At 40.1% G+C, this 26,819-nt stretch overlaps 1 protein-coding gene across 2 annotated transcripts; it reads left to right on the forward strand.

Annotated features, from left to right (window-relative positions):
* The first annotated feature begins 1,039 nt into the window (after positions 1-1,039).
* On the forward strand, positions 1,040-26,819 carry rbms2a (RNA binding motif, single stranded interacting protein 2a). Of its 2 annotated transcripts, none has more exons than XM_034082275.2 (14): positions 1,040-1,180; positions 9,674-9,825; positions 13,771-13,829; positions 15,404-15,495; positions 18,300-18,457; positions 18,576-18,655; positions 18,774-18,883; positions 19,065-19,108; positions 19,312-19,402; positions 19,933-19,983; positions 20,619-20,729; positions 20,840-20,920; positions 22,257-22,344; positions 23,105-26,819. In XM_034082275.2, exons 1-13 carry the CDS (start codon positions 1,109-1,111, stop codon positions 22,335-22,337), a joined length of 1,182 nt encoding a protein of 393 aa, XP_033938166.1. In that variant the 5' UTR covers positions 1,040-1,108; the 3' UTR covers positions 22,338-22,344; positions 23,105-26,819. The 2 variants fall into 2 exon arrangements, with proteins under 2 accessions (XP_033938166.1, XP_033938164.1); XM_034082273.1 differs by having other exon boundaries at positions 1,041-1,180; positions 9,671-9,825.

The raw sequence follows: 26,819 nt of genomic DNA on the forward strand, positions 1-26,819 counted from the left end.
GCCTGTCAGCCTTCCATCTGTGCACAAACTTATCTCGTGCCCTCATGTGCGCGTTCGTGTGTGTTGGAGGAGGGGCTCTGTGAGGAAGTCTGAAGGAAGTAGCAGATTTCTTCCGGCTGTGTATTTTCTAATTCTAGCGCACTCGAGCTGGTTTCTCCAAGGCAGCCATGGGAAAGGTAACTTCAGGACACCGCTCATTCACACTCCTGTGGCAAGTGTTTAGGTTTAGTACCGTGTGTGTGAAGTTGTGATAATATGGCCTTTTTACAGATAAGTCTGAATGCTGTCATCAGCATTTAAAGCGCTATGCACTAAATCAATATTATTGAAGAGAAGGCATGAAATATGTCAAGGGAAAACATGAAATTGTACAGCATGAAGCATCAATAATGCTTCTGCGTACACTTTCTTGGCTTTAGGACAAATGTAGGCTACAGTTTGATTTTACTTTGTCAAGTATTTCTTTAAAAGCTCAGCTGTTTTTGATAGCCTACAAAAAAACAAAGTCCACTAACTCCTGTCTTTATCTAACGTTGGTTAGCCTGCTATTGAGCAATAATATGTTTATGATATTGTTATAATATATTGTAATGCACATCATATAGGATATTGGGTGTAGTGTAAGATTTATGTTGTGATATATGAATGCAAATAATTAAGATTCATTAAGATTGTTGGTTATTCAGACTACACAAAGAATAAATGAATATCTGTCATGTGATTTCAAGTATAATTTCAGACACCGAGACAAAAACATCGCACACCTTAACCCGATTTTTCAAGCTTTAATTGTCTTCGGAATCATAGTTTTGAGAATCTTTGTTTAGCCTACTAGTAATTCTTCCACATTGTCCCCGGTGAGAGAAATAACAGTGGGCGGTGAATGAAGTCGAGCTAATCCCCTCTTCTCTTGTGGGACCCCCTGTAGCCATGTGAAGGGCCCCTAAAAGTAGCCCAGGGGCCAGCAGTGGGGGCCCTTGTCCTGCCGCCGCAGCAGCAGCACCACTTGCAGTCAAGCAGCGGGACTCCAGCCTCTCACTTCCCCAGCTGCTGACGTCAGCTGGCAGCCTGGGCTGTGCTCGCCGCTCCGGACATAGCGCCGAGAAAAATGCTGCTCTCCGTACCGCCAAGGGCAGGAATCAACCCATACAACGGCTATAACAGCAGAAACAGCAAAAAGGTAAACGCTTTTGTTCTTTTTCCTTATTTTCGGCTTGTTCGCCCTGCTAGGTAACAAGCCCGCGTCTGTAGCGACAGAAAAGGGCTTGTGACAGTGAGCTGCTGTGTCCTTGAAAAGCGAAACGTACTGAATTTAACTTCAGACTTGGTGGAGTGAGAAAACAGCTTGTGGAGCAGCCGAGGTCTGTGAAGGTGGGAGAATAAGCTACGGCTGTGTCCTGTCATGTTGGACGCCTGGTGTTTTATTTCGTAGTATTTGTGCGTGTGTAGTACACTGAGGATGTCGATACGACTCTGCTCACTCATTTGAAAAAAGTCAATGGTGGAGAGCAACTTTTATGGGTAACTGTACCGTGTTGGGATAGCGCGTCTGTGCCTGGATGTGTTTGTGGAAGTGGGGGTAGGGTGAGAGGCAGGCTGAGGGTAACATGGTAGAAAATGAAGTATGCCTCTTTCTCCGGACACTCATATCTAGTATTAAATCAGGTCTTCATTGTTTCGCTGCCTCGTAAGTTTGCATAGTTTTTTGTTTTTTTTCTTGTTTCCCATCTGAAAACGGAATATGGCCCCACCCCTTGAAAAATCCCACCAGACGATGATGAACATTCCCAGAATTATGAATCGCGCGCTCGTCGTTGTTGACATTGTCACTTTTGTAATAATATGTAAGTGAGTCATTCTCTAAGCAAGATTTAACGCACAATAATGCATTGTGTAATAATAATGCAATGCATAATTTTTAGTAATTACAATTAAGATATCTTCCCTAAAAGTGGAATAAATATTTCTGATTGCTGATGGCAGATCATGTTTATGTTACTCCTGAAGCCCCTTGCATGTATGGTTGCATGTTTTATGTGTCTTCTCCCTATGGACTATATGTTGGCTTTGAAGTGATTGTTAAAGCTTTTTCATTATATGAGACATGATGTTGTGATTTCACAGTAGCATTTCTAGTTCTTCTGCTCTGGCCACTCTTTACAGACTTTGTGACTGAGTGATCCTGAACCCAAAATGGTATTTGGAAAATGTATTTTTAAGATTTGTCTCTCTGTGATCTTGGGCACCGTCTGGCTGCTTATCCCTCCCACATAGGATGTCTACACTAGTGTCTGCTGAGGAAGCATTGTCAGAATTGTTTGTTTTAGACACTCACAGACAGCATTTATAATTTATTTTTAAAACTCACAATTTTTTACTGAACACACATTTATATGCAGTACTTCATCGTTACAAGGTTGGATGTATACTATTCTATAAATGAATTGGTAATTGTTAAGGTAACCATTCACATTACTCTCGGTTTTACGTATAAGAAGATTCATTTGAATTGAAAATAACATTAAGTCAAATCCCTAATTAGCCTGGGTTCACTTATTGTTTTATGTAACTGAAAGATAAGTGAGAATGACACAAATTAGCAAATTAGCTCAGCTCAAAAACTGGAAAAGGTTGGAAAATGTTAACCTGGCTCTGTATAATGCAGCATTGGGGAAGTTGTTTTTATTTTATTGATCAATATATCATCATAGAAACATTTTAACAACACTTTATCTGTGTGTTGCCTATCACAGGGCTACACCATACATAATTGAAATGTATTACATTCATATGATCTTTATATTTACACCCTTTTCCTTACTATACATATGTTACTTTCACTCCATACAAATGAAGCATGACAACAAATATATACACATTTATTAAATAAAGAATCTAAGAAGAAGTACAGTTTTCTTCTCCAGTTGTTTTAGTGGACCTCAGTTCAGAGAGAGGTCAAGTATCTGTGTTGTTATTCCTAACATTCCCTCCTCGTTATTTTTATCTCTTGCTCACATTCTGCCATACCTGAGCTGTATGAATACACAAAATAAAAGCCTGATCACAAAATAAACACGGTGAGAAAAGCTCTCTCCGTACTGAGCCTGACGATTAAGAGGCATTTGGTTTCTGTTGTGCTTTAAGCCAGCCTCTCCTCCCCTGACTCAGCGCCTCATTTCCTCCCTCAAATAAATAGAATTAATGTGTCCCGAATCAAATTTGGTCGGTTTCCGTGTAAAGCTTCCTGGATGGAAAAATAACAGGAGGCGGCTTGTCGCTTCTTAAGGTATCCTGCGTCTCTCAGGGGCCCATCGAATAGCTTGTTTTTTTTACTTGTCAATCCGATTTTTGTTCTCATGTTGGCAGGAGTCTTTTTCAATCTCAACACACTGCTGTGATTTTAACAGTTGTATGAGTTTAACACACACTCATACAACTGGAGCATTACATTGTCACAGGGACTCAAGTGTTTCGTTAAAAAGACCATTCAGACATGGCAGAATAGCAGAAGTAAAATCAGTCATTTCACCCTTTCACTTTCAAATTCCACAAGCTTTCATGCGTCAGCAGTGTTTCTTAATTTGACCAATGCTGAGTATTCTTAACCTTTGTAACATTACTCTTTGACAACTTTGACTGCTCTATGTGTCAGCAGAATAATGTATTGAATTTAAAACGAGGCTTTTTCACCAAAAGATGCTTGTTTCAAAGCTCACACATTTAAATTAATATACACATAGAACATTTAGGATAGATTGATTGAAACCTCCTTATATATAATCATATGGTAATTAGTAGGGGAAAATTACTCTTATAAATGCCTTGATCAGAGTTAACATAGTTACTGGAGGTTTGTCACAGAGAATATGGTTCGTTAGCAGCTAAAATCAAATCACCAAAGACATTGCAAAGAAATACTAGATGTCCTGGAAAAAAGTCCTTTGAAATTGAATAACCCTCAAAGGTAAGTGCAGGATATAAAGGCACAGTGATTAAGGTTAGCTGAGGTTAGCCCGGATCATTGCTGCTGATAATATCTTATCTTAATAGTTTCTGTTTTAAAACTTGATCAGGTTTACTTGTCTGCTTGGTGAATCAAACCATGACAACATTGACAGATAACTGTTTTAATCAATCACATGATTTATTTATAGCAGGCAACACTTAAACTCTGCTCTTAGCAGTCGAGAGTAAATAACTAAACCAGCAACCTGCAAATAAATAATAAATAAAGACTTAAATGGAAGGCTTTTGAATAATATTTCATTGTTTTATACAGCTATGTAGAAGTGAAGTGAGTGCCAGTGTTTTCTTTTTCATATTTTCCCCCTTTTTTTCTTTTATTTGTATTCCTGTATTATTTATGGTATGTCTAAACAATGAGACTCATTTGGCCACTTGACAGCAACCTTTTCCATTAAAGGATTCACCAAGTTCACATCCTTTCAGCAATGACCCTTTGTGCTTGCACCTGTACTTCTGTACTAGCTTTTATTGCAGGATAGTGCCTATTGGAGAATTGTACTAAACCAATGTCTAATCCCAAAAGTCACCAATCATGCCAAATGTCAGATGTCAAGTTTTTTGACCAGAGACAGAAGAACAAACTAAAACACTGTGATTGACAACTGTACCCAGAGTATGTCAAACATTGTTCAAGCATGAGCATGTAGATTTCCCCATCAGCCCGACATGAACTGAAACCAACCGATGTCTGGGAGGTAGTAAATCAATCTAGAAGCATGGGTTTTACCTTTTGTAATTGTCACTGGATATGGGAATTATACATTGATGGTATTCAATGGACAAACAACTGCATTCATTATAATACATTTAGCATTTGAACTCACTGGCATTTGATAGTAAAATAAATACTATCCACCCCTGTATTGACTCACTCGGTTATAAATATTATACTAGGGAGTACGAGGGAGTAATGTCTCAAAAATCCTGTATTTGTCAGGCTGAAATAACAAGATTATTTCAGTTACATTTCCTCACGTGCCAGTTGCTGTGTTTAAAAGGCACTGAAGACTGTTTTCAGTGAACAACACAAATATATCACATACATTTATAATGTTTGTCTACATGGTTTCATTTTATTAAATAAACCAGCTGTTCTGCTGCAGTGACTCTGTCCTCACTGAACTCTTCCGTACAGTCACCTTTGTCCTTATGGCCGTCGGCCAGTTATATGTTTATCTATCTCTTTGTTTAATGTGTCAGATGTTCTGGATCGGTCACCAGCTTCACTGCCAACAGCAAGCCCCGCCAAGGTGAACAGGTAGGGAGACAGAGTCCTTGGAGAAAGCACAGCTGTCAGAAATCTGATACCAGAGTGCCTCACATTTTGTTAGATCTCTAGCTGAGCTGAGGGCCAGTGTTTGTCTGTATCTGTTTCCAAGCTCTCCGGCTTTCTTCACCTGACCTGGCTTAAAAGCCATGCATGCACTGTGCATGTGCATCAAGGTGTGAGGAGCAACAACATTAAGAGACAGACTATTTGAAATTGAATAGGTGTAAAAGAAAAGAAAAGACAAAAGGTAGGGGAAGGTTGGAGACAGACAGACAGGAAGGAGGACCCCGGAACGAGTCCGGACGTGAGTTTAGTGTCGCTGTCACCTGGTTGGAATGCAGAGCTCCTCATTCAAATGTCCGTGTGTGATAACATCAGGAGCAGATACAGAGGATTTCCTGTCTGCCACCATATAGCAGCTTACTACTTTACTAGTCACAGTAATCACCTGACCTTCTATTATAAAGAGGCTATTTTCCATTTTTTATTTGATATCTAGTAGTAGGCAAAAAGGACAGGATTCTGTTTAGAATCAAATATCTTAACAAATATTTGTCGATGCTTTAAAGGCGAACCTTTTGAGTATTACATTATTTTCCCCATGACTCATTTTCCTTGTCAGTAGTAAAGTGGAGCTGGAATAGAGCAGCAGCTCAGCAGCGTAACTCTATACAAGCCAGAAGCTGCGCCCACATGCAGACAGGCTATACATCTGTGCATTAGCATGGAAGTCGGTCAGCTGGTCAGACAGCCATTGCTCTTTCCTGCCTCAAGAGAAGACAGGCAGCCAGGACATGGGAGGGCGGGCAGACCCCCCAACAGCCAGGAAATCCATGGGTCAAACTGGGGTCGACTGGAGAAGCCCCCACAGGGAGAGACGGCAATAAAAACAGAGGTGGAGTGAAACTAAAAAGAGGCCTGGAAATCTAAAGAGAGATACAGTAGTGAGCGTTTAAAGTAAACATAAAATTAAAATGTGATTTTTTTTGATCTATTAAGAGATTAAAGTAAGCCATCACCAACGACAAGAAGTATTTGAGAAAGACACTTCCTGACAGCTTCTTGATTTAAGTTTACATCAAGGTAGAGGAAATGTTATTATTTATAGAAGTGTTCTTGGTTTTTATCTTAAGTTTTGTTCTAAAAATATCCAGCACATTTTTTATTTTAGCCTTTTGTTGTGAATTTGGATGTACACCATCGAGGAGAAATGGTCACATCAGCAGTAATACTTTAATGTGATGCATGGGATATTTATAAGGATAAGAAAGCCATCAATCAACTGCCAATCAAATATAGAATTATTGGAATAATCAGATTGTAATGAAGTTTTATTAAGGATCTACTCATCTGTTAAATTGGAGCAAACGTTTGAATTAGTGCTTGAGCAATTTAACGTTTTATTGAATAATCTGCAAATTAGTTTCTCAAAACCCGAAGCTATTTAATTGAATTTAAACAGTAATGACCAGAAAATCTCCATATTTGAGGCATTATCTGATATTTTTGCATGGAAATATTACTTTAACTATTAAACAATTATCAAAGTAGTTACAAACAATCTTCAATCAATCAATTATTGTTGCATCTTAACTCAGCACCTACTGATTAACTATTCTTTATTTTTTTAGAAGTGTTTCTGCATAGGTTTTGTACAGAAAAGCCTGAAATCTAATCAGCAACCAGTTGGGTACAAAAGGACGTTAAACTGTTGTACTTTAAATTTGATTGGTTCAGTTTGAGGTGTTTATGGTTATGCTTGCTGAGCATTTTAAAGACCATAAATGAAACATTTGACTCAAGCTGTTAAACATTTGTACAATCAAGCACGTTAAAGGGGTATCATTGTGTACCCACAGGTGTGAGTGCCTCGCATGAATGCATGTGTGTGGTTGCAGCCTGGTGATTTAAGGGGTTCTGTTGCAATGGCGTGCTCCTGGTACAGTCTGGAGCTTGATTGGTTCTTGGCACTCGGGTAAAGAGTGTGTGAAGGAGATTACAGGTCTCCGCTGTCCTGCTCTTTCATTCACAAATTAGCTGCCTCCGAAAACGTATTCATCACAAACTACACTGTGACAAAATAGATCAACTCTTCCGGCAGGTTGTGCAGTGTTTCACATTGGCCCTCAGAATGTTCTGGTCTGAAAGGAAATTAAACATATTTTTTTCGTAAATGGATGGTGCTTTATTTATTATTCAACGTACAGGGTTAGACAATTGACAAAACAAAAGAAACATTTGTACAACATAATGCGACTCTACTCACTGTCAAGAAGACTTTAATTTGAGGCTTGAGTTGTTGAGTTTTGAATTTGAATCTTTGAATTAAGCATAACATTTTCATATGGATCTTTCTCATTTTAAGAACGAGAACACAAAGATTGTATGCATCTCATCTTTGAGATATCCCTGATACCCTAACTACTACATCCCTGGTTTGATTTCAGCAAATAACACAAAAATACCAAATCTAATTAAACCTATTTATTAGTGATTTTACAATATCAAATTTCACTACACAAATGGTCTAGGAATGACTGAATTATTTACACAATATATACATTAATAATCTTAAAAATAACTATCAGAATTATGAGGTTAAACTTCAAAAATATATTTAGGTGGACAATGAAGAAAATCATTCTGGTTTCTAAGATGACAAAAATAAACTTTAAATAAACTGTAACTGAAAGTGCATTGAGTTTGATGTCCAGATCTGTCTGTGCGTGTTTACAGGTTGACATGTGTACATATCCCTAGAATGAAAGAGAAGAAAGGAAAGGACACACACCTTTTTTCTTTGTTTCCCTTTGAGGAGGTTGTGTCCTCACCTTACCTGACACAAGAAAAAACATATGCAAACTGTATGGGTTTCTTAAGCCGTAGAGGAAGAGAGAATTATCTTTGGAGACATTAGCCTTTTGTTGAATCTGCTGCTGGCAAAACAGAGGTCAGAGGGGCTCCATGCCTTATGGATGGCGTCTAATTAGCGGGGTTGGCTGACGTTGCTGGTGGTCCTGGTGTGACCGGGACTTCCTGCTGGGCTTTTCCTAAACACCACAAGTCTGATCAGTGACCCTCTCCTCTACTCTGAAATTAACCCATTGTCCTCCTGGCGCCTCGTCAAGTCGCTCTCTAAAAGATAGTCGCTCCACCCTGATGGGGCTGAGCTCAGTCAGAAAGCATATATGTGCTTATACCTTCACACTGAATAATAACATTTGGCCGTTGAGATTAATCTGATTATCCTGCAGAAAAAAAGACATTTGCAAGTTCTGGCGAGCCTGGTCTGTACTCAAGTGTATTTATGGCCTCTGTTTTATTTTTGGGAAACTGCCAGTAGTTCTATTCCTGGAAAGAGAGGTATTTTCTTTGAAAGTGATAAGGAAACCGCATTTATCCAAATATAAAAAATACTCCTCTGCATGGTTGCACAATCTTTTGTTTGATTTCCCCAAGGAGAGACACATCCCCGAGTGAGAGGTGGTTGTTGCGCAACTGCCTTTCATGTTCCTAGTGTTGACTCATCTTCTAGTTAACCGCTATAGTTTACTCACTGGCAAGTCCTCATAGACTCACTGATGAAACGAAACAAACCAACATCAGAAATTAAAATGAGGTGTAGTATTGGATGAAGTAGATTACGGATCAGTCAGATGGTCACAGTTCCTGGTGCGCTACTCATCTCTTTGAATTCTCCCATGTTCTGTTATGATTCATGGGCCTTGTAATGTGGACTGAACTGAACCCTGATTTTGCATCTTGCTGCTCAGGGTCTTGTTTGGAGGGAATTGTCAGGACACTTTTAAACCTTGTGCGCGTCAAGCTTTGGGCGATTGAATGCAAACTTGAACAGATGGCAGCAATTTATTTAGAAATACCTGCGTCCATAAGTAGAAGCAAAAAAAGACAAGGCGCTGAAGTAAAAAAACAGTTCCTATCAGGTTGATTATTTGATTCTGCGTCATCAGACTGACTAAATGTTAGCTTTAGATCTTAAGAGCTTTGGTTTTGATATATTTTTGTGGTTCCAAAAGTAAAGAAGAAGTTACTCAACATGGAGAAAGCGTAAGAGGCCCCTTTTCCCTATATGGAGTAAGCAGCCAAGAGGCCCCGCATTCCCCTCAGAAAGCACTATTAGTGAGTGTTGACATGAGGGCTGTATGATATCATTTTTCACAAAATGATCCCTCTCATGCAGGATCACCCTCTATCTCTCATCATCTCTAAACGCTTCTTGGAGTTTTTCACACATGAAATAATAACGAACATCGCTTTGCTGGTTCAAAGTTTGCTGGTGTTTAAGAATACGAAGTATGTCCTCGTCTGTGTGTTGATGCACAGTCCACTAAATCTGTTTCTTTCTTGTTGCAGCAGACCTATGTGTCTTCCGGCCACCAAATGGCGCCCCCCAGTCCCAACAGTAGCAGCAACAGCATCGGGGGGGAACAGCTGAGTAAAACTAACCTGTATATCCGCGGCCTCCATCCTGGGACCACAGACCAAGACCTGGTCAAGCTCTGCCAACCGTGAGTGATATTCACACTGCTTTTTTTTTCAGTTGGACTGAGAATATTGAAATTGAAAAATATCCAATATCACACAGACATGTTTAATGCGGAAACTCAAGAATTCCATATCGGAAGACAAATAATACGCCTTTTTGTTTTTGCACAGAGTAACGTTGCACATCTTTTCATCACACAACATTATGCCAACTTATTTCTCAAATTGTCAACCTATTTCTTTGGTGCAATATCTCATCAAAATAAGTGCTCAATGTAATATCAACTTCAAATGATCATGTACCAACATCTTAATAATATGTACGTTGCGCAGGTATAGGCTAACGTTATAATATTACAAGATTAATACTTTTTAAAGATTTCTTAATTAGAATTAAGAAAGGTATATCGTTGCATGAAAAACCTTAGTTATATTTGAGCTTTTGATGAGTGATGTAAGGATGTAGCATGTACTTGTTTGTGATACAGTGTACCATCTACTACCATGTAGAGCCATTTGTCTTGAATGTCACAGATGGGTTGTTTAATGTTGACAGATCGTATAGGCAAAGGTATTGGCCTCAAGTTGTTATCCCTTAATATTGAATGAAACTATAGTCTCACTATAGCTGGTAGTACATTCCAGCCCACCATATCTGGAACAAGTTTTCTTTAGATAGTTATGATGTAACATGAGAGAAAGAGTTAAAAAACCTAACCCCTCATTAGCAGATAGAATCTGTGCTTTCTGCAGCTATGCTTTTCATCTGTCGGACGCATGAAATTAAAACGTTTTAAGGCCATCATTTAATGTTCATAAAACGGAACTGTTAAGGCAGGAAGGAAGGAAGGAAGTGGTTTCAGGAATAAGGATACTGAATTACCACAACTCAAGTCACTTTGATTAAATCTTGACAATCATAGGAAACACAAGAAAATTGAGGAAGAATACAGAGGGTTGAGAAAAGCAGAGGATGGGGGTTAAGAACCAGAGAAGGGGCCACAGAGAGGTTCGGCATGTTGCCTCCTCATGTCCTGATCTAACCTTCCACTCTGTGTGAGGATAAATTGCCTCCACTGCAGTGAACCAAGACTTACAGACCCTTAAAAAAAAGTCTAGCCTCTATAGGATGTAGGCCCCACACACACCAACACACACACACACACTGATCAAACCCAGTAATAAAGCAACCTAACTGGTTTGCGCTGCTGCGGGTCATGGCTACGCTGTATGGCACACAAGTGATTTGTGAACCTTAGCCATGCATCCGTCATCTCCCCGGCTCGTTCACAGTAACAACACGCCTCCCTGAACAAGCTCTGGCCTTAGCGAATAGAACCTTACCTGACATTACTAACAACACAGTAATATGTGTGTGTCGCTCCCCAGTGTAACCACTCTGATCCTACATAAGGTACCTTGGAAACATCAAATCCACAGTGCACATTTACACAGCTCATGTGTTTATAATCTTGTTCATATTTGAGTACACGCATATTGTCAAAGCTTGAACAATCAAAGAAAATGTGGAATCTGCGGTCTGCAGGTGAAACAGGCACCGGAGAGCAAAGGCAGGGACTGACAGAGAAGTCATTGTGGGGCTGTTAGAGAAGTTGACAGAGGCTTTAGGTGTGGGTGGGAGGGCTTCCTCTGAAGGGGGAAACTTAAATGAGGGAGAAAAGAGTAGCATGGCCTGCTGGGAAAGAACCTCAGACAGCCCTATATGGGTCAGAGCTGTCTTTTAAGTCCCTGTGGCCTCCGCAGTGTACTGGGCTGCTGTTCTGCTGCACAGGGCCGAGGTAAGGGTCACACCGTCACTGCTTTCAGACCTTTGAACTCTGCTGCGGTCTCCGTTGGGAAAGCATGAAACGTTTGATGTAACGCTTCTAATGACATCTCAAACCGATCAATAGGACTTCGGTGTTTTTCAATCTCAGTATGAGCTTCAACCTGAGCCAGCATTTATGAACTTATGTTTGATAGTTATTATTTATTTCACCTCTACTTTGGTCTTTAACAATAAATGTTTTATCAAACCATTTATTTGTATATGTTTGCATTTTTTTAAAAAGCCAAAAATGTAATAATGATGTATTCCACAAAATGTTAAGATTTGCCCGGCATATTTATGTGTATATCATTAACAAGAAACCCATATGTTCCCTGTGTTTTTGTTATTTGTTTTTTATATTCACACATTTTCATGATTTCAAATCTGTCTCGAAGGGATCTGTGTGTGTGTATCTTTCAAAATAGTGTGTTCTCAATCTTAATACAAGTGAAAGAAAACATGATAATTAACCCTGTTAAGTTATGATGTTAGTGTCCCTGAACAGATACCTTATAATAATGAAGAGGACTTTTTTGACATGTCAGTTTCAGCTTTGGCCTTTTTTCTTACAGTTTTTGAAAAATGGTATTCAGTACATTGCATGCCTGTTTCTACATTGGTGTTTGAAAAACTCAAAGATATGAAACATTTAAAGGTTACAATAAGTTGAACTTTAATGTGTTAGATGATATGAAGCTTCAGTGTATATACACGTAATGATGACCACTCTGCTATGCACACAACCTATGTGAAGGTCATCTGGCTATGTGGCAGTGAATGATGAATTATTAATTTCTACAGTGAGGACGAGTCCTTTATAATGTCTCTATGCTGAAGGTAATGTAATGAATACACACACCCTATGCTGTTTTCAGGCTCTCAAATATTGACTTTCCTGCTTTTTCTCTCTTAATTAAAGTGAATATCTTTGAGTTCTGGACTGACAAAACAAGACTTTTACAGACGTAATCTTGGTTGAGACAAAATAGACATTTATCAGCGTTATCTGACATTTCATAGACCAAACTAGTAATTGAGTAATCGAGAACATATGCAGATTTATTAATAATAAAAAACAAGTTGAAGCCTTGATTTTGTTTAGCTAGGTCCCTGCAGTGACAGTGTGTTCAGGTCTGCTTCTTGTGGGCTAATGTCCAATGAAGGAGTCAGGAGTGTAGGACCCAGCGGTGCGGTGCTGCGATGTGGGGGTGGAAAAACAGAGCGAGGGAGAGGGATGTGGTGGAAGGAAGGCGAACCGGAGGGGTGAAGCATCAGGTTACAGTGTGCATTCCACTCAGACGCCATGTCGCCCAAACAGAGCAACTCACTGGCTAAATTCACCAGACAGGGGCAGGTCTATTATACTGTAATGCTGATGCACAGTCTTAAAACACTGCGTCTCTTTATCCTCCACATCTCCCACAACAACACTTATCATTTTCTGTTTTAAGGGGATTTGAATAGCATGAATGTTTGATGATACTGCATCAATGCATTCATTGCTTCTCCTCTTGCTCTCTCCTACAGAATAGGCTGAGCAAAGTGTTTTCTATTGATAACTGTGAACTTAAATGACATGTTAGAACTTGTGTTTCTTACACAATTTGATTTATGTTGTGTTTATTGGAATATGTTGTGTTTATTGGAAGCTTCCAGCAGGTTTCCTCAAAGGCGATATTTCTCTTTGCGTTAGTTGGGCATTGCTGGTGACAACACTTTGAAGCTTAATTTGAGCCAAAAATACTGGAGAGCAGAGCTGTATTTAGTAGAGAAGTGTGTGTTAGTGTGTTAATGTGTGTGGAGGTGTGAGTGGTAATAACAGGCTTGGAACAAGTTGTTTTTGGCCCTAGGGTGCTGTCTCCTGTTGAGAACAACTCCAGGGAACAGAGTAACTGTAAAGCCGTCAACAGCAGACAAAGACAAAAAGGGTGGAGGTGAACAAAGTGTTCTGTGACACTTAGAATTGACTTAAGAAGACACACTTGATGGCATGAAAGAGTATGAGTTCATGTTTACACCTGTAGTCAGGCAGCCTGAGAAAGTGGTGCAGCAGTGGTATGCAGACGTAGAAGCAGATCCCTTTTGTTGCCCTGTAGTCACCTCATGATGCATTGACCCTTTTTTCTTGTCCTGGCAGGTATGGCAAGATTGTGTCGACCAAGGCAATCTTGGATAAAACCACCAACAAATGTAAAGGTTAGTACATCTGTTTTTTTAATGACTTTTTCCCGAATTGTACGGAGCCCTGGAGGGTTCATAGAGAGAAAAATAAATAAAACGTGGCCACGTTTTACTTTCTCGTTTAAGCGTGCGCACGAGTTACTAAAGCGTGCGCACGAGTTAATAAAGCGTGCGCACGAGTTACTAAAGCGTGCGCACGAGTTAATAAAGCGTGCGCACGAGTTACTAAAGCGTGCGCACGAGTTAATAAAGCGTGTGTGTGTGTGGGCATTTGTTTATGATAGTATCGTTCGTTCCGGCAGGAGTATAGCACATCGAGATTAAGATTAAACGAATTTCTTTCACTTGGGAATACACATATAACTATGGAGAACCAGATTTGTGTAAATTACTGTTCGTGGTCATTTGAAAACAAATGTCGGGGGTGTCGGACACACACAAACACACCAAACACACACACACGGAGCGGAGCTGAGCACAAACACACACACACACACACACACACACACACACACACACACACACACACACACACACACACACACACACACACACACACACACACACACACACACACACACACACACACACACACACACACACACACACATCATGCGCCTCGGTGACAGGACATCTCCTTCATAAAACGAGGGGGAATACTCTGGTAGTTCGATGTGTGTAGAGGTGTGTGTGGTTGAACGTAGCAGCCTCGATCTCTATTCAGCGGTTCTAATGAAGGGCAACGCAGTGAAGTAAACAGTAAAAGGCACCTCTTTGCAGCTGGTGCTGCTCTTCTCAGATTCTACTGGGTTACACGTTACTGCCTCCAGTGCCCTGTACGACGAAGCCAGTTCAACAGACCCTGGATATGTTTGACTTACCCGGCTTAACTAACCCTAACAAACGCGATGTCGCTAAGCGGTCCTACGAAGCTGGTTATCAACTCAGCAAATCAACCAGGGTTTCTCTGTCCGGCTGAGAGCGCGTTCACGTGAAAGGGACGGGGTTACCAACATTTGACCAATCACAAACATGGAGACGCGTGCTGACAGCGCAGCGTCATACTTCATGAATGAATAGTGTAAATAGCAAATCCTGCTTCGTAGTACAGGCCACTGGTGCCACAGAGATTTCATAAAGTGAAGGATGTTTTCCTTCTCTAAAACAGCTGTGGGCAGCAGCAGATTCTGTGAGTCACGCACAGGAATCCCTCAATTTAAATAAAACGTGGCCACGTTTTATTTATTTTTCTCTCAATGAACCCTCCAGGGCTCCGTAGAATTGCTTATGTTGTTGGTTAGTAAAAAGGAGGATTTCAGCAGACTCGGCACAAGGTTTAACAGCTAGCCTAGCTCTGACAATACTAACCATCAGTACCTCTGAAAATATTCACTTCTAATGTTTGTCTAATCTACAAAACATCACAAATATTTTGCCAGGCTAGCTTTTTTCCCCCCTTCTAAGCTAACATGTTTAATTTTATATGAACAGATAGGAGAGTGGAATTGATGTACTCTCAGCAAGAAAACACATAACTCTAAAACACATAACATTACAGTATCTCTAATATGTAATTGTCCTTTTTACAGGATATGGCTTTGTGGACTTTGACAGTCCAGCAGCCGCACAGAAAGCTGTCACTGCTCTGAAGTCCAGTGGGGTCCAGGCTCAGATGGCCAAAGTAAGAATTGTCAAGCTCTCGATCATCATCCTTACACAGGCACCACTTCTTTCACCCTCAAATCCTCCTATCACCGTTGGGTTGAACTTGTCCTTTAATATTATGATCCAATCTTGCCTTTACTTAAAATATAGTAACCCCTAAAGAGCCACCTGCTTAACTTCGACCACCAAGAGTCAAATCTGGTCCTGTTCATTTCTCTATCATGTAAAAGCTTATGTCCTGATTGTCCTGTTGGCAAAGGTGCAAGCTGAACTCTGGTTTATTGGGAGGCGTGTGTTTTGTTACACTCTGTTGGATGAACCTGTGCCAGTAATTGGCAATTACAAGAACCATATAATCTGTTTTACTGTAGACTAGATTTGAGACTTTTTGGAGTGTTTTTGTTAATCCACCACTCTTCGCTTGTCAATTCTTCTGTCTGTGCTTTCATGGCATTCTTTCTCCTCTTTCCTCACCACCTTGCTTCTCCACACACCCTTCTCTCTGTGCTTGTGTATGTTGCTAACCTGCTCCTGTTGTAGCGCTTGTTCTGAGCTCTTTGTCCAAGTGTCTGCAGTCAAAGCTACTCTTGTCGGCCCATTAAGCTGATCCCTTTGGCTCTCAGACTCCCCATTGAGGGAGCCCAGGGGAGGGTGCCACTACACCCACTGTCAATGGGACAGGCACAATGAGCTGGCATTGTCCATGGTCTGGGCCCAGGCCTGGGGCTGACACCAGCACTTAATACACTCCACCCTAGTGTCCCCGCCCCCCTACCCATGTCCTGCACCCAAACAGACCCACTGCAATGTAACACCAGGATCTCTGGAAAACTGTAACAGATCCACGCTGCCAGCTGACCTCAACCAGTCTACTGCAACTAAACCCGGGGTCTAAGTTCTCTGAAAACCTCCTCTTTAAAAGTGCCACACAATCCTGCGTATCTCAATACCCAGCAAGTGCGACTCGACACCAAGACTCAACTCGCACAGACAACATGTGCTCAGTCAGAGGTGTTGATAACTACTATAACATCCTAAATATACCAAGCTGCTTTTGGAGTCACTGGGCTATCCCCAAGTCAGACAAAAAGAAGCATTAGTCTAACATCAGTTCAGTGTCAAAGTGAGGTTCCACCTGTTTGCACCTTCACCATGGTGCTGCAAAGTGTTGTTCACAAACAGAATGAGCCACACCTAGCACTGGCGATCCTCAGAGTGTGTTCAGTCCCCGATCGAGCCACCGCAGCCGAGGGCCCAGAGGAGCCGTCTGAATCAGGAGAATCATGGCAGGGTTAAAAATAGATCCGTTCTTACTTCCCTGCACCTCCTTGTTCAAACTCAGACGTCAGCTCGCATGCGCTGCTCGACACACAAGCAGGCAAATACAGAGACACACCTCAGCAGACCTTGAGCCTGGAACGAAAAAAATGCACTGTGACGCTTTAGCAAATCTTTTTCACATGTGCCTGGGCTGGGTCCAACAGGAAATGTGCATATCTACGACAGGGTGGATATGTGTGTGAATGTGAAACTGGGATGTCATTTGTATTAGCCAAGATAAAATAAAGGATAACAATGAGAGTCTTTTATAACTAAAAACTCCATTAGGTTCATCTGACCATAGACCTCCTGCTGTGGGCCACTCTGTTACATAACGGCCATATTGCCGCACCCAGATTGACAATCACAAAAACATAGGTGATCTCTTGGCCAGGTGGCTCAGGGCTGAGAACAGAGGCTTCTTATAAAGGCAGTCAATCTGTATCTGAGATAGGTGTTTGCATCAGACAGTTTCCTTTATGCCGAAGTGAAAAACTGGTTTGCAGAGCCATCTTGAAGAGTGTTGGGAAGAGAGGACAAAATGGAAAATGATAGCGATAAAATACATTTTGATTGAAGAGAAGAGCCTGTGAATCAGCAGGCACTCATTTATCCTATTCTCCTTTTTTTACTAATTTCTGTCCTCCTTTTTCATTACTCAAGATTCCCAACTACTTCCTATCATGCCAGTTCCCTCCCTCCTTCGGTACAGAAATATCAGCCGTTTAAGCTCCTAATTTCTTCCAACCTCTCTCTTCTCTCTCCTGCTCCTTCACTCTCTGTTTCCCTTTCCCCTCTTTTTAGCCCGGCCTCTTTTCTCCCGGTTGCCAGACTCCTGTTGCTCTCTGAAGTCCTTAACTTCATGCCTGGCTTCCTGTCTGCTTCTGCACACTCACACAGGGATTCACTCTCAAGCTACTGGCCCAGAATGAGACACTGAATCAGATCTCTTTACTTGCAGTTATGCAGATCTCTTCATCAGGCGACATCCCTAAATATGCTACTAAAAATGTTTTTTTAGCATGTAGATTTTTTAAAACCAGAGAGTTAGTTAAGTAATTGTCACACATTGGTGACAAATTATTCAGGGTGTCAGTCTATTAGTACTAATTGCTTTAAAACATTTTATTCGTATCAGGTCCCTTAACAAAAGTATGCTTGATATGTGTTAATGTGGCAAGAGTGATGACAGGTGTTGCTAGAAAGACACGTCACAGTACTGCCTACACAGGCATTTATAAAGTGTGAAAAAGATATTAATATTGACAAGACATTTTTCATCTGTTCAGATTTTCAAAAGTTTAATGTTTGAATAAATCTTAACCCTTTAAAAAGACACCCGAAAGCAGAGAAGTGAAGTTGGTATTACCAAAGACACATTTCAGATGTCTGCAGCTTCTGCACCAACATGTGTTGAAGTAAACAAAAGTAATCACATCCCCCCTCAGGTCCAGAACAGATCTGTCTGCAAACTGATTTTTATGTCCACTTCCTGTGCAGCAACAAGAGCAGGACCCCACCAACCTCTACATCTCCAACCTGCCAGTGTCCATGGATGAGCAGGAGCTGGAGAGCATGCTCAAGTCCTTTGGCCAGGTCATTTCCACACGCATTCTCCGAGATGCTAACGGGACCAGCCGCGGTGTGGGATTTGCTAGGTTCGATATGAAACAATACTTCACGGTGGCTTGTAATGATTCGAACCCAACAAAGTGTCCAATGCGAACAAACAGCGCTCCAAAAGAAGGATTACATTTGACTTTGACTGTATTTCAGAATGGAGTCCACGGAGAAGTGCGAGGCCATAATTCAGCATTTCAACGGCAAATTCATCAAGACGCCCCCAGGAGTGCCTGGTGCGTGGAATGTTATTGTAGTATTACAGGAACCTGATATTGTTGTTGTTGGTGCCAGAGCTCTGTGTTCCTCGCTGTGATCATTGAAACAACTCTTTTTGTCTGATCTGTTTCTCAGTGCCCACAGAGCCCTTATTATGTAAGTTTGCCGACGGGGGTCAGAAGAAGAGGCAGAACCAGGGGAAGTACCTCCACAATGGAAGGCCCTGGGCTAGAGATGGAGATACGGTGAGATTTTAAAATCACGATTCTTAAAGGGAACTTTCTGTGTTCATATGTTGTTGTTTCAAGTTGGAAATTAAAGCAAACGCATCCCTCTCAATCCTTGCTACGGGACTGTTTTTACTACAGGCTGCATTGGTGTTTGCATGACCTCACTGTTTATGAATCCTTTGTATTGTTTTCCCAGGGAGGAATGACGCTTGCGTATGACCCCACAGCCTTACAAAATGGGTGGGTGGTGTGCATGGACTGACTGAAAACAGTCCCAACCCTGCAGGAAAATAAGAGTTGTGCTCGAGCCGTAGTGAAGTGCTGCCCTCTGCTGGCCATTGCAGGGACTCAGACATGCTGTTAATGCTGTTAGAAACATTCTGCAGATGGTTGACATGGTGTGGCTGTCTTCATGTTTTCTTTTTGCTCCGTGTGTTCGACAGCTTCTACTCACCCTACAGTCTGGCTCCCAACCGAATGATCGCCCAGACCTCCCTCTCACCCTACATGCATTCGCCTGTCTCATCCTACCAGGTGGGGCATTTCATTGTGTTTATAATTCAAATGCTGACTCAAATGGGCCTAAATGGAGAACACTACCTAAGTAAAGATTTCCAAAAGGTTGTTTTCATGGCATAGGAAATTGCAATCATATTTTGTGAACAAAAGCAATTTAGTTGGTTCTCTAAATGTCATACATAATTGTTGTCTAGTTGCAGACGTTGTACTTGATCATATTAGGAAAGTGCGTTAGGAAATGGTCCAATGTTGTGACTAGTTTTGAGCTGTTTTAAGCCATCAAAATAACAGGCATTTTGAAACTGGGCGTTGTTCCCCTTTAATGCCAACATCTTATTTTCTGTGGCTTTTCCTGTGCCAAACTCCTCATTATGTCCACATGATGTCAGTTAATGGACACCCAGGGAGCACAACAGCTCACAGTACTGATCATGTTTCTTGAGATTATCGTGACCTGTCTCTGCAGAGTTTTGCAATAAGGGCACTAAAGGAAGCAACCGTAACATATTACAAATGAATTTCATGACGTGTTTCCTGATCTGTAGGTACACAGCCCGTCCTGGATGCACCATCAGTCATACCTCATGCAGCCAGCTGTGAGTATCCCTCCTTCACATTATCTCCTCCCCTCATATACACTATTTACGTTAGCTACTGCATGTATTTTGGGGGGAAATATTGTAAATGTATCCAAGAAACATTTGAGAAGTTGGGATGCCTTCGAGCCAGTCTGAGATGCATTGTTTGTATATCCCTTGAAATGTTTAAAAGGAATATATGGTAATATGGCTTTTAATTTGTGTTAACGTTCCATTCTCACTGGTATCATATTGTCCATGTTTTACTGTATTTGTTTGTATTTTTTAAATGGTTTTATTTGACCCTATTTTCATTTATTGTCAGCAATTCAAGGGAATTTCATTAAGATCACTGTAGATGTTTTATCTTGTTCTGTATTTATTGTAATATTGTTGTTATGTTTTCTTCTTGTTCTGTAAAGCACTTTGGGCTGCTTTGTGCATGAAAGGTGCTATGCAAATAAAGTTTATTATTATTATTATTGTAGCCAAGTCTTGACATGCTCATTTGTACCTACAGTATGGCTTAACTGTAGCTCCCGACATAGTTGTGTGTGTTTAGTTAACTAGTGATTGATTTAAAACACTCTACATTAGTTCTAGTGCTTTAGACTATAATTCCAGTTGTAAAGTGTGTCTCTATGCATCCACAGGGTACAGTTCTTACCCCAACCATGGAGCACGCCATGTCCATCCAGCCCACGTCCATGATGGGACCTCTCGCTCAGCAGCTAAGCCACATGTCCATGGGCAGCACGGGCACAGTCAGTACCAATCACACACTCACACACACTATGCTCATGTGCCCATAGATAACTGTCCTGATAATTACAAGATGAATGACTACTTGTTTTCCCCTTTGCCTTCCCTACAGTATATTCCGGCCAACACATCTATGCAGGGGACCTACATCCCCCAGTACACCCAAGTGCCTCCCTCCAGTGGCCAAGTGGAGGTATGAAGCAAGTCTCAACCTCAGCTGCTTACATTTTGTATTTACATGAAGGGGAGGACTATCTATTAAAACTGTGATGGGGACGTATTTACTAAAACTTGTAGCGTGGCAGGTCATTTGAGTTTGACTTTTAAGGAGTGGCAGAGTTGGTGAGAGATGAATCAAAGAAGAGGTGTCTATTAAAACTGCCAACTGACAGATGCACTGATCTGGAGAGTGGCCATGTGCCCTGAAGGTGTGTGTGGTATTTTACAACAAGTGATGGCTTGGCTTTAATGATTCCTAAGCATCCTAATAATAAAACGGAAAACTCTGTTGCATCAGACATTTTACAATTCTCCGATGCCAGAAAGTGAAGTGTTTTAAAACAGTATTCGTTTAAGTCATATTTTGTAAGATGAAACAGAAACACAGGACAAGTTAAAGTAATTCAATGTTGTCGCAAAACTTGATAGGACAGACTTCTTTTAAAATACAGATTACGAATGAACTGGTTGGTTGTTAAGTTTATGAACTGGACTCACTATCCATCCAATCGTTTATTTTCAATACATGATCAAACAATTATTTAATGATAAGCTAGTTGAAGAGTAAAAGACTCAATATCTTTTAAATGTTTTGAGTTAGCGTATGTCCTTACTGTAATAGAAGTCTAAGTAAGTCTTAGTGAACATTTCAATATAAATACATTGTATTTTAAACTTTTTCTTTCTAAATATTAGTATTATAGAGAATTTCTCACTGCAAACATATTTGAATATTTACTGATATCTTCCCAATGAACTTTTGTCCTGTGATGTAAAATATTGCTGCTGAACAATAGGACTGTATGACCTCCTCCGGTACTCAACCAGAAGAGCCTTTGCCACTCGTAAGTGAGAGCAGCAGGCTCCTGACTGAGTGCGCTGCAGGAGGCGGCTCAGCCTGCGGGAGACTTGAGTCATTTGTTGGAGGTGGAGCTCAGAGATAGTTGGGAAGACAGGTTTATGAATGAGAGAAGGAACTCAGGCTGTGATTGGATGGATGAGATGAAGTGGGAGTGGAGTAAAGTTACAGGTTTAAAGTAAGATTTACCTCAGCCACTCCTTAAATTGTACCACAAGACAAATATGAAACATGCCTTTTAGTAAATACGTCCTGCAGTTCGCACTTCCAACACATTTGACATGTTTTACTTTTGGTTAATTCACTCAAATATGTGTTATGTATTTTATTCGGTGGGGAGGGCAGCGGGGGAAATACAGTTTGTCTTTGCGCTTCTTTGATTTAAAAACAAAAAACGCATTGAAATGATCAATCAGTTCTCTCTTTGAATAACCTCTCCTCTCTTTTAAAGGAGAATGGGGGTCAACAGCAACAGGTTGCCTTGGAGAATCCTGCAGAACACACAAACTACTCGTACCAACACACCAAGTGAAGCTAAGGTACGACTGCTTTGCCTCGCAAATAACACAAATGTACCTTTGCAGGTGACCTATTTTAAGAAATGTGTCACCTGCAAAGTCATATTCATGCAAAATAATGTGTGTGTGTGTGTGTGTGTGTGTGTGTGTGTGTGTGTGTGTGTGTGTGTGTGTGTGTGTGTGTGTGTGTGTGTGTGTGTGTGTGTGTGTGTGTGTGTGTGTGTGTGTGTGTGTGTGTGTGTGTGTGTGTGTGTGTGTGTGTGTGTGTGTGTGTGTGTGTGTGTGTGTGTGTGTGTGTGTGTGTGTGTGTGTGTGTGTGTGTGTGTGTGTGTGTGTGTGTGTGTGTGTGTGTGTGCTATAGCACATAAAGGCACACTTGTTTCAAATCATTAAAGTGGAGAATTGGTTTTCGCTTATTTGCCACTTTACCAAGATTTCTTTACTTTTGGTCCGAGCCAGGCTGATCGCTCTCAGCCTTTTTCTAGCCTTAATGCTAAGCTAAGCTAACTAGCTGGTGGCTTCATCTTCATGGCTGCTTTATTGTAAAAGACCAAGTACAATATTTTGTTACTTACACACATTTTACATACTCATATTTTGACATGGTGCATGTATGTGTATTACTGCACAGTCCAGGCATATTACTTTTTCAAAGAATGATTTGTTGTTATGAAATTCTTACTGTGTGTGTATAAAAGTCAACTGTACAGATGTGTTGTGAGCTGAACAGAGGTTGAGGTACAGGGCATTAATCCTAAATTGTGTGTGTTCCCGCTCCCAGCAGGGTGAAAGCACCAGAGGAATCCACCAGGCGGGATTCAGCTGAAAGATAACGGTGCTCCGTACCATCATTAAGCACCCGGACTTGAACATGGATAACAAAAGGAACGTGTGTGTGTGTGTGTGTGTGTGTGTGTCTGTAATTTTTTTTTATTTGAAAGGAAAAGGACAACACTTACATCATTGGACTTTCCTGCTCACATCCTCAAGAGTCGATCAACCAAAGGTGGGAATCTTCATCACAGAAGCTATGATCTATTTTGATAACTGAAAAAAGGAACATAAGAAGTTTAAGAAAAAAGAGAGGAGGAAAAGACACAGAGCATTATTTTTGTGCACGTAATATAACAAATTCTTATTTTTAAAAAAAAGCATTCTGGATGTTTCTGGGTGATTCGAGGAAGAGTTGAATCACTATGTGTTTTTTTTTTTTGTAAAATATGCAAACTTTTATTTTTATTTCCTGATGTCTGTTGTTTGATGTTCTATTTGAAGCAGCGGGGGCGACACTTTGTACAGATTTAGAAACGTACAAAACACTTTTGCTGGTCTGATGTGTCGAGTTGTAACCGTGGGGATGCGAACCGTTTAAAGCTACTTCTTCCTGTAACTGCTGCAGAGATTTCCATTCACGCACAGACGATAAATACAATGTTTATAGTTTATTCAAATTATCATTTTACATTCTTCCTAGAGTGAACAAAAGACAATCAATTATTTATATTTATATTTTAATTAAAGTTCTATTTTTCAGAGTTTTTACATCATTGAAACATACATTTAAAGAAAATACATTATTTAATACTGTAATCTATAAAGATGTGATGCAACTGAGTTCATCGCATTTATGATGAACTCTAGTATTTGGCCAGTACATTTGTTTTAGTAGTTTTGATGCTCAGATGGTTTTTAATTTAGTCCTGTTTGCACCATCACAATGACAGCTGTTAGTCTCCCTGTTTTAATGTAACTCCATGTTACATGCGTGTCCATGAGAAGTGGTTTTAAGCGGTTTTGCTGTGGCAAACCTTCAGGTATCATTAAATTCATCCTCTGTTATGGAGGGAAGTGAAAATGCTTTAAATCTGAGCAGTTAGATTACTGAAAGACGATGTGTACAAAGAACAATGCAGTTAATAAGTAAAGATAAAGATATGATAAAGCAATGAGGGAAATCAAATAGAGGACTAACACGATCCCTGAGAGTAATTAGTTTGAAAGGAAAGAGAGCTGTAAGTCTTTTTTTTCAATGCTGCTGTTGTCACCTGAGTTTGATTCTCTGTCAGTGATTCTTTTAGTTTGTAGAAAATTAAATGTTTCTGTTTTTCTTTTGTCTGTCACTTGAAAACCTTTTTGAGCTAATTTGCCTTATTTTTATGAATTTATCTTTGACGTAGTTTAGATTTTAGCTGTAGATTTGTAGCTTTTTACAGAGTAGATTTGTCTCTCTGCGTAGGGATTGATGGTGTTTTCTTGTGCACATTAAGTTTTCGCTTGTTCTTGTTTTCACACAAATTTCCGTTCCTCACCTTGTGTCGTCTGTCCTCATATTGTGTCAGGTCTGTTTATTAAAAAGGCTTCCAGAGTGGAGAGTTATACCAAACCATGACTTCAGTTAGTGCTGATCCAAAATGCTGTGTTGCGGCTGAAGGAGGAGCTCATTTCAACACAGTGCATCCAAATATGTTTAATTTATGCAGACATCTAAAACTGTAGATATGTAGATAATAGAACTAATGGTTTTACAAAGGACTGCTCACTAGACCATGGAAGTGCCATTTATTACAGCCTTTAGTGAGACAGCAAGTCTGAATGAGTGATCCAAAATTCTGCAAAAACAATTTTTAGCTAAGCCTTAATGTTTCCTCTGAACAAATTGCCTAATCTCTCGTAGGATGGACACTAAGTTGTATATACTGCAGACATGGCAACAGGCTTGTTTGAAATGCCGTGTTGTGAGTCGGTTGTCACGGCGGTCGTGTTAACTGAAGGGTTTTGAGGAGCTTGTCTTCCTGCTCTTCCGCAATCCATAAATGCTATGTGCAAAAGTCTTTCTCCACATCGCAGTTTGATGAATCTGTTTCTAACTTTTTACATTTTTTTCAACTTTTTGCTGTGTGTTGTTGATTTCCGCAACCAAAGATGTTGTTGCCACCCATCTTGTAGCTCTCTGTCAGAGGTAAACTGCTCCCTTTCGTAGACAAAGATGTCTGCTTCCGACAGATTCACACAGAGAAAGATCACAAAAACAGGTGAATAACAGTTCACACAATATTCCACATTATGTCCACAGTTTGAGGTTGTGTGAGGACTTGGTTTGCCACGACTGTGTGAGGACTTGGTTTGCCACGACTGTGTGAGGACTTGGTTTGCCACGACTGTGTGAGGACTTGGTTTGCCACGACTGTGTGAGGACTTGGTTTGCCACGACTGTGTGAGGACTTGGTTTGCCACGACTGTGTGTTTTAAAATAAACATAAATGATCTGGTTTTGTTGACGTGTAAACTAAGCAGAGTTTCCCGTTAGTATACGCCATGGAGCATTGGTGTGCCTGTAAACAGACTCATTACACACTTTATGGGCCTCTGCAGACACCCAGCAGGAAGCCAGGGCTTTTACGATTGTGTTTTCAGACACGAGAGCTAATATTGTAAATAGTCTTTTACCCCTTATACTTCCTCTGCACACATTTTGTTTGTTTTTCCTTGTGTGATTTTTTTAAATGATTTATAACCTGTCCAGATAACACAGTGACTAGCAAGCTTTTTCAGATTCAGTGCTCATGAAGGAAAATGTCATGGATATTGTTTATATGTTCAGAGAAATAATACTCCATATATTAGCCATCACTTTAAAAAAACAGGATTTTGAAACTATGAAATGACCACCTGTTACAAAGCAGTGTTTATTTTAATATCTTTTTTTAAACTTCAGCAGTGATAATATAACAGGAAGTTTCCAAAAATAATTTAGATCATACAAATGATGCAAATGTAAGTTACATTTAAAATGTTGGGATACTTCAACGACACACGATTATAGCTAAATCTCCTTGCACTTAATACTTTAAGTCCACAACAATTTGAAAATGTTGTTTTCGTCCATCCTAATGTAGATTTGATGGCTTATTTCATAGCTTCAAAATGTTTTGCTGCTAAAACAGGATTTCCAAACAGGTCGTTAGATGTTGCCCAGTCTGGATTTTCAAAATGTCACTTTTTAATTTCAGTAAGCCTTTTTTGTTTCATTTTAAACTTGATGAATCTAAATTAAATTATTTTGTTTTGCAAATAGGCATTTTTAAAATAGTTTTATTTTTACATTATTAAAACATATAATCGTTGTCTTACGGTTACATTTTTTAAGATAATAATAACAACAATGTGTCGCTCCACATTGTATGAACCAAATTAGTTTGAATCCCAGACATTTTGAAAATCCGACGGGTTTATTTTCCACTTGCTTGTGAACAGTTTTCTTATTTATACAAGAACTCATTTTGTACAGTTTTGTTAAGAGGAAAGAGGTTTTGATATTTGGTTATTTTGCAAAGCCACTTGGCTACTGTTGTCTTCCTGTGCCAGAGTTGCTAAATTGTCTGTAACTTGTGTGTTTTTTTATTGATTGAGATAAGATTTTCCTTCTTCTTGGTTTTCTCTTTGAATTTGCATATGTCATTTTTTTCTTTTTTTTAATAAAAGCCTTGTTTCAATGA

The sequence above is a fragment of the Pseudochaenichthys georgianus genome, chromosome 5, assembly GCF_902827115.2.
Source record: "Pseudochaenichthys georgianus chromosome 5, fPseGeo1.2, whole genome shotgun sequence".
NCBI lineage: Eukaryota > Metazoa > Chordata > Actinopteri > Perciformes > Channichthyidae > Pseudochaenichthys > Pseudochaenichthys georgianus.

Excerpts from the sequence above, each read along its gene's own strand:
- rbms2a (XM_034082273.1), top strand. The coding sequence starts at position 1,109 with ATGCTGCTCTCCGTACCGCCAAGGGCAGGAATCAACCCATACAACGGC. Across the intron at positions 18,884-19,064 it reads GGGCTAGAGATGGAGATACG|GGAGGAATGACGCTTGCGTA; the intron begins GTGAGATTTTAA and ends TTGTTTTCCCAG. Across the intron at positions 19,984-20,618 it reads CATACCTCATGCAGCCAGCT|GGTACAGTTCTTACCCCAAC; the intron begins GTGAGTATCCCT and ends ATGCATCCACAG.